Source organism: Andrena cerasifolii, chromosome 15 (assembly GCF_050908995.1).
Source record: "Andrena cerasifolii isolate SP2316 chromosome 15, iyAndCera1_principal, whole genome shotgun sequence".
Taxonomy (NCBI): Eukaryota; Metazoa; Arthropoda; class Insecta; order Hymenoptera; family Andrenidae; genus Andrena; species Andrena cerasifolii.
The window spans coordinates 2805452-2814184 of record NC_135132.1 but is presented as its reverse complement, the minus strand read 5'-3'; the positions used below and the strand labels follow the sequence as shown (position 1 = coordinate 2814184).

The following is an 8733-nucleotide window of genomic DNA, read 5'->3' as shown; positions in this document are numbered from 1 at the left end:
GTTCACTTGCTTCGTTAAAGACCGTAATAAACAAATTGTAAAATACTAAGAATCTCTGGCCAGATATTTTTATAAAAATGACACGAAATACTTGCCCCTTCAAGTTCGTCAGAATTTGAATGAAAAAAAGTATATTTTTCGGAATTCACCCCTGTCACAAATTATTTTCACAAATACTTTCTTATTAATTTTAAATTATTGAAACTCATAAAATTTTGCATTTAACATTTCTTGACAACTTTGACGGTTTCGCGAATATGCACGATAATATGAAAACAATTTTTTGGGGGAGGTGTGTCCCCACTTGGACTCGTTTCATTGTCAGAACAGGAGGAAGGTATATCATCAGTACCATTTAAACTACTTTTTTTTGTAAAAATCAGATGTTTTGAATTTTTAAACTGTCGAACTTTTCTTTGTGACATTAATGTAACCGTTCAAGTTCACATAAGGCTTTTATTTTTAATAACTTATTCTGAAGGTAGATTATGATTTTTAAAGCACCACGATCCTCATATTTTTCGGAGCAGTCTCTTTTGGTTTCTTTGGTATATAGGGATTCTTCTCCGGGTCTAGATTCACTCTGCAAAAAATAAAATACGAATATAGATAACTGGTGGCTGGCAGCTAAAACTTCACACATCGTTAACCAAAATACGCGACTAAACTCATTTTATATTATGTTTAAACAATCAAACTACTTTATAGTACGTCTTCTATACAATCATTACAATCATGTCTCAAATATTCCTCTGAAATGTTAGGACCAAAGGCTTGAATTACAAATTAAAATTTTATCTGTAGAAAATTAAACGAAGATTAATTTACTTTTTTCTTGTTAATTAAATTTTAATATTTTCTATTAAATTTAGATATATAAACCACAACTGTACTTTGCAACTCTAATATAAAAGTGATGTATCTTAATCAGACGCCAACATAAATATTGTGTACTATACGCAATATTACTTCACATTTGAAGGTTCCTTTTGCAACAAAGCAACATTTCTGAAATACGAAAAGTGTAATTGTTGATAATTGAAAGTAAAAATTCAATTAATTTGTACGTTAAAATATAAATGTCCTGAATACGTATAACACATTTGTTTTTTTTTTTTATTCAAAGATGTCGCTACATCATTCTTCCTACTCTGTCGGTATCCCTACGTGGCTGTGCTGGGCTTAATTACGCAAAAAAAAAGAAAAGAAAAATGTGTGACAGCCTCATGTAAGAAGGCTTTAAGGGGGTAGGTCACCCTCGCTAGCCTTAAAACAGGTCTTTTTTCAAACGCAAATTGTAAGGTGATAAATAACAACAGAGACAACGTTTTTTTTTTAGTTTTATTCGTTGTTCTATGAGCTTTAACACCAAAAAAGAAAAGTCTAAATATCTCTAAGTACATAAAACTTGTGAGTAAAAACGTAATGGCATGCACGCGGTGCACCGTTTGATGATGTACATAAAATCTCGAAAACCTCTTCAAGGATTCGGATGAAAATTTAATGAGACATGCAGAAAACCATTCCCTAAGATGTGTTGGAAGCAGATTTTCGAGATAAATTCTTAAAAAAAAGATAAAAAATATTTTCCATACAAGAAATCACTAAAATCGTATTTTTCAACATAAAAATTGTATTATTTTTTTTCGAAAATCTGCTTCCAACGCATCTTAGGGGATGGTTTTCTGCATGTCTCATTAAATTTTCATCCAAATCATTGGAGCGCTTTTCGTTGTATGTGTTAAAGCTCATAGAACAACGAATAAAACTAAAAAAAACGTTGTCTCTATTGTTATTTATCACCTTACAATTTGCGTTTGAAAAAAGGCCTGTTTTAAGGCTAGCGAGGGTGACCTACCCCCTTAAGCTTGTTATACCTTTTATTCTTGTGCCCCTTCGTTTATCTCGCAAACACTGTAACCGATTATGCTAACCATATTCATTCGCTCTGAATAGAATGCTGAAGTGCCAGTCACCTAGGTACAGCTGGGTTTATGAAAGAAAGTGTTATAGCACACCTGTACAAAGACGGCGCGTCAGCACAGTTCACATTATACCACCAATCGCAAGCAAAGTCTCGTTGGTTGAAAAGCGTTCCATTAGTGCACAGGAAAGATGCACCTTGATGACCCTCTCGACCGTCATGACAGATGTGATACGCCTGAAACATGAATTTGGGTCATTTACAATTGACATACCTACCTAACTTACATATGTACCGGGTGCTAAAGAAAAGGGTCCAAGACTTTAGGGGCTTATAGTTCTCACCGAGAGTAGTAAACAAGGCTTAACCCTCGTCAGACAGCATAGGTACAATTGTAACTTTTGCGTTTTTAAATTGCGATAACTTTTTTTCGAGAACCCAGGGAGGGCTGAAGTTTCGTGACATCTCTAAATTTTTCGTCTAGGTTATATAGACCAAATTTCAGAAAAATATCTCAACCCCCTTCCGAGCCAGGGGGTCGAGTCGAGGGTTGCATCCATAACAGCGGCATAGGCCCAGTGGCGCCCCTATATATTTTGTATGAAGATAATGCAAGAAAAAAAGAATGCGATTTTTTTAAATGATAATGTTATTTTGTTATAAAAGAAAGTAAAAAATGTAAATAATTTACATTATAAAAGAAAATTTGGGAATTTTTTTATTGATTTTCATTGAGTCTGAATGTTATCAATTTATCGTACAGATTATACCGACAGTGGGAATATTCGTATGAAATATGTGAGGGTGCAATTGTGCCTCTGCCGTCTGTTAACGTTGTAAAATTGTGCCGTCTGACGAGGGTTAATCAACATAGGACCCAAAATCAATCCGTTCAATGTAAAATCTACTTTTGTATTTACGAGCGTCCTCCACACTTTTCAATTAGTGTGAGACAACATTTTAATCGAAACTTCGGTGAAAGGTGAATAGATCGAGGAGGTCCGGTGGAATAGAGCTGTTCGGGTACTCGAATAAAGTGAGCCGAGCCTGGCTCGGCTCGACCGACCGGGCCGGGCCGGGCCGGGTACCCGTAAAATCCGGGTGGCGCGAAAGAGGGGGTTAGCCTGAATTGTTTCGGGTGACTCGGAAAATCCGAGCGCCTCCGAATGTGGTTCGAGCAGTCCGACTGTGTTGAGTGGCTGAAATATTTCCAACGGTATGGAATATTTTAAGAAATATTTTTCTGCTGGGATGTAAATGATGTTTATCAATAATCTCCACGTTAAAAAAAAATTTTATACATTTTTTTTATATTTTTTTTTAATTTGGGGAAATCTTCAAAAGACACCCTGACTCCTCCAGAGGGGAATCCCCCGGGGCGCCAGGATAGTGTGGGATTTTAACCCACTAAAACCCAGCGGCCACTATGAAATTTTTAATAATTTACGTGCAAATATTGGGACACCTATTTACTTATTTTCGACATAGATCCATCGTGCCAAAGCTCATCAAAATCGACGTCTATCACGTGGTACCCCCCCTTGTAAGTTACAATAAGAAATTACGCAATAAAAAGTATAATAAAATGTGCGAATACAAAGCCTCGGACGAGGAAACCCTATTGTTTACCTTAAATTATATTTTTGAGCAAGGAATTATCTCATTCACCTTGTATACGTACTAAATTGGAATTCGTAGGAAAATTTTAATTAATTTAAATTCTGACCCATTTACAAATATTCTAAGCATGCCAATAGTTTACAGTTTAAGGAGAGAAGTTTCACTTACGATTAGTCAGCATCTATCAATTTGTAACTCGACAGACTTGACGTGTAACAATAAGATCAATTATCGAAATGAGTAGATTACCTGGCAACCGGTTTCCACGTTCGCGTACATTCCTGGTACGTATGGAACGTGGGCGCAAGAAAAACTTGTTGGCGGTACGGTGTGATACAAAGGAAAGTCTACGCCCGGAATACCAGGAATTTTACTGAAGTCCTGCTTGTTTTTCGATTTCTCAAGAGCCTTTACGACGATCGGTTTATCGAACTTCGCTATCGGTTGAAAGTTTTGGTACTCGTTGTAGTTGTTTTGGCGCTCATTGTAGCCGTTCTGGCGCTGACCGTTGTCGTTTTGGTACCCATTGTAGCCGTTTTGGCGCTGATTGTTGTCGTTTCGGAACCCATTGTAGCCGTTTTGGCGCTCGTTATAGACGTTTTGGCGCTCATTGTTGTCGTTTTGGCGCTGATTGTAGTCGCTTTGGTATCCATTGTAGCCGTTTTGGCGCTCATTGTTGTTTTGGCGCTGATTGTAGTCGCTTTGGTATCCATTGTAGCCGTTTTGGTACCCATTGTTGTCGTTTTGGTATCCATTGTTCACATTTTGGTACCCATTGTTGTCGTTTTGGTATCCATTGTTCACATTTTGGTACCCATTGTTATCGTTTTGGTACCCGTTGTTGTCGTTTTGGTATCCATTGTTCACATTTTGGTACCCATTGTTGTCGTTTTGGTACCCATTGTAATCAGAATCTTCAACCACTATGCGATGCTAAATAAGAATAATACATGATTCTGAAAATTTTCAGTGTATGATACTTATTTGTATATTAAACATTAATTGTATTTGACAGATGCTATTTTTTATGGCGACTAATTCTATATTTATATACAGTGAGTAAAAAAAGTATTTCGACGGTTTTTAAAATCGCATAACTTTTTTAGAATTGGTCCAAACGTCATGTGTTTTTTTTTAGAAGCTAGAAGGATTAGTTTGCTAAGTGACGTGTTCCGCCGTTTTGAAAAAAATGCATTTGGTCGTAGTAGAAAAAAAAAATTGTAAAGGTCCTTTTTTTAACTTTTTTTTCTGAGCCTGTAATGATAATTCAAAAAACCCGTTTGTAGATTGAAGTTGTATACGTGCCTAAAATTTCATGAAAATCGGTTAACGTTGCTCCGAGCTACAAACGTTTAAAGATCACAGAATAAGGTCGAGAATCGTGAAAATTCCCGAAATCAGCGATTTTCGACCTTATTATGCGATCTTTAAACGTTTGTAGCTCGGAGCAACGTTAACCGATTTTGATGAAATTTTAGGCACGTATACAACTTACTGCAATCTACAAACGGTTTTTTTGAATTTTCATTACAAGCTCACAAAAAAAGTTAAAAAATCGACCTTTACTATTTTTTTCGCTATTCCGACCAAATACATTTTTTTTCAAAACGACCAAATACGTCATTTAGCAAACTAATCCTTCTAGCTTCTAAAAAATACTCAAGGCGTTTGGACCAATTCTAAAAAAGTTATGCGATTTTATAAAGTGTCCAAATACTTTTTTACTCACTGTATATGTAGGGGGACTTAGGCCACTTTGATGCAAGGGGCACAATGGGACATTAATATTATCTTGATACCTATAGGGTATTATCTTATATCATCTATCAAGATGATAGCTTATAGGGTGTCTTGTTCATATTTTTTGAACTTGTAACAGATCTACCTGTTTCTAGATATCAATAAAATATTAATTCATTGTGCTTCTTGCACCCAACTCCCCTTAAATATTTGGTTATTAAATAAAATCGTGCCTTTTTTGTTCCATGAACACTTGAAGCCCGATAAAATTGAATATTACGTTCGTATTTATACCATTGTGAAGTCTGCTGCTTCCACTATTTTACTACGTTTAAGTTTCTCTTGTACATATGATTTTTCACTTTTCTTTTGCTGTAAATATAAAACTATGGAGAACATCTCTGGCACCCTCTGTTATTCGAGTTTAAAGGCCCATTTTACTTTGTTAGTCGAAGAAGAGGTGCTATTTTCATTAATTTTTTTCTCAAGAACTAATGTACGGATTTTAATGTTTTTTATTGCTAAATGTTTATTATTTCGTGCCGTATAGAATTCTATTTTTCATGCTTACAAAATATAATTACAAATGGATGGATTTAAATCGCAAAGTTTGTTTGTGCCTCAGGTCCTCTGGGGAAGTGGTTCCAATAAACGATACACAAGTTTGTATAGAAAAAGTTCGACAAGCTCATAAAATCTTAAAAATGACCTGCCCAATGTCAAAATTTTAAAAGTGACCAAAAATGACAATTATTTTGCAGAATCATTCCGAGAAATAGTAGAAGACAACATTCAACCCATAATATTGCTAAAACAACTGACTTTATTTTGTCCTCTGATCTTTACTATAAAATCCTCTACTTCTTTGAAACTGACAAATAATCCATACGTTTCGTTTAGAAAATCAAAAAATAACACGAAATTTTAGCAAACCTACAATGCTTAGTTAATGCTAGCTTTAACCGACTAACACGTGAATTCCGCTTACATACATTATTCCGAAATAAAAACCTCTGCATAACTATTACTATCACAGCCATCTGATTTCAACATTATCCTTGATCTAGCAAGTAGAAGGGAGGTGAACGTACGATGCAAATGGTTAGAAACGAGTCATTTGTGAAAAGCTCGTTCAAAATGTTACGCATTTCGCGTAATAAATAAAGTATGTATGCACTTGTGTACCTATGTGCATGCACGATAGGTCTGTATGATAAATTCCTAACGTTAACACGTGGATCAACAATCTACAGTCTACGCTATCGCTACAAATTTTTAGTACGATTGCCGTGTTTGCCTTCTACTCTACGTTCGAATGAAAAATAGACAGTCTAGTATCTGAGTGTGATTTAATCTTTACATACTTGTCGAATAATAACTGTTTTACAAGAACACGTAATTTACTTGTAGCTCCAGCTAATACGCTACTATGATTTTACCATTAGTTATATTAACTTTGGGATTTTTCATCCCAAATAGTATCAACAAAGCTTCGTAAACTTGTCATAAAACAGTAATCAAAAGAACGTTAGTACTTTGATAACAGGAAGATTTTACAGTAGCGTTCGCTTTAAATAATTATAATCGTAAATAAAAGTTATATAAATTATGTAGTAATACCAATACCAACAACAAATATGAACTACGAACGATAGTAATGAAAAGGTGGTTGTTATTTTCATAACAAGGAAATTTCATTTTAATAGCGCTCATTTTAAATAAACTTTGTATAATTTATGACATCGTATTTCGTAGTGCCTACATTTATTAATCGAAAAATTTATCCAACATTAAGGTGTTAATGTTACGTCGAGGGTACAAAATTCAATAAGACATTGATTACTATTATTTTTAAGTGACTGTGTACACGTGAAAAATGATAAATACAATTTCTCTCTCTTTTTAACTACATGAATCTCGGTTATTTAACTTCTAATTCAAATATCATGTACAGCAGTATCCTATCTCTAATAACTTTTACAGCAGAGTTAAAGTCAAGTATAATACAATATTTTCTGATTATTATTATTATTTACGCGCGTTTGGATACAATTTATTTACTTGCTATAACGCACGTCTCTATAATTTGTACCAACTACCATTAGTCTTACAAAATTGGAAAATATTATTTAATATAGTGTCATAAAAATCACCGACTAATGAGTTACCGACCTAATAATACAAACATAAATCATATAAGCTTGTCCTAATTTTCCATGCAAGAAAGAAGGACGTCAAAGTATATAAAAAATTAATAATAAACCACGTCCTAATGTTTATAAATATAACAAAGTAATGTTACTGTTAGGAACAAAGAGTTTCATTACTCCTAACGAGCCTCAAAAAATTGCTGTGTCGAGGAATGCCTAGTAAAGCCGGGAATCCACTGGGAAGCTAAGCTAAGCTGTGCGATGCTATGCTATGCAATGCTACGTTTTAAAAAATTAGCTTCAATACATTCTTATGGAACCGTTTCCACCAAAAGCTACGTTAAAACATAGCATCGCATAGCTTAGCTTAGCTTAGCTTCCCGGTGGGTTCCCGGCTTTAGCCTTCTCTTTTTCATTTACAAATCCATTCCACTTTTTTCTTTCTACTGTAATAACCGCACTTCGCAATGTCCTTCTATTTACGTACCCTCTTTCGTACAGTTGCTTTATAGAAAACGAAATACTCCTGCTGAATAAATAATATTATTATTACTGTTACCTGAAGAGGAGTGGTATGCGTTGTCAGGAGGATGACACTCAACAGCACCGCGGCAAAGCTGCAACAATTTCGCGGCATGTCTGCACCGTAGGTAATAATAAACGAAACTAGTCCAGTTTTCAATGTGCAGGCGAGGCTCAACTCCCTAACTGCTCAAAAGATTATGTCACAGTGTGAGAGAGAAAGTCGTACCGGTATCTACGTAACTCGAGCAAGGACCATTCTTATTTTGTGCGGCAACGTTTAATTGCACCGCGAAATGCTGTCTTACAAAGGCTTTCACAGACTCGTTGTTGACCTTTTCTTTGATTCTTTACACCAATCTTGACGCGAACTCCTTGTCCAAGTGAAACTCCGAAAAAACTGTGAAAATATTTCCTGGTAAATAGATAAATCTACATAGGTCTGGTATGTTTCTCGTGGAGAAGGGGTATAGAACTGTAGTGGAGATTCGACTCCTTGGCACTTCGGGTAGGATACTTAAAATGATGCTGTGCTTTTATCGCGTTTCTATATTTCAATACGCTTCGTTTCCCTGCTCGATTCGAACTGGCGTCACACAATTTATTAAGGGGCTATACCTAGTCAGGCGGCCGAAAAGAGGCGAATGTTTGTGAATTTTTTTTGAAAAAGCGGAAGCATATATTCCTACAGAACTTTTTGCGCTTAAAAGAGCAACATTTAAAGAACATTTGGTAATTTTTTCAGAGAAAAATATTTACGTCTATGATAAAATAACA

At 35.2% G+C, this 8733-nt stretch overlaps 1 protein-coding gene across 1 annotated transcript; it reads right to left on the bottom strand.

Annotated features, from left to right (window-relative positions):
- Positions 1-61: 61 nt before the first annotated feature.
- On the bottom strand, positions 62-8150 carry LOC143377245 (uncharacterized). Its single transcript, XM_076828314.1, has 4 exons — positions 7970-8150; positions 3794-4099; positions 2019-2161; positions 62-583 (listed from the first exon to the last, which is right to left on the bottom strand). The coding sequence occupies exons 1-4, from the start codon at positions 8069-8071 to the stop codon at positions 496-498; spliced, it is 639 nt and encodes a 212-aa protein (XP_076684429.1). The 5' UTR covers positions 8072-8150; the 3' UTR covers positions 62-495.
- Between the last annotated feature and the right edge of the window lie 583 nt (positions 8151-8733).

Coding starts and splice junctions, on each gene's coding strand:
- LOC143377245 (XM_076828314.1), bottom strand. CDS start 8,071: ATGCCGCGAAATTGTTGCAGCTTTGCCGCGGTGCTGTTGAGTGTCATC. Junction 2,162..3,793: donor ACGTGGAAACCGGTTGCCAG/GTAATCTACTCA, acceptor TTCATGTTTCAG/GCGTATCACATCTGTCATGA. Junction 584..2,018: donor GACGCGCCGTCTTTGTACAG/GTGTGCTATAAC, acceptor TATTTTTTGCAG/AGTGAATCTAGACCCGGAGA.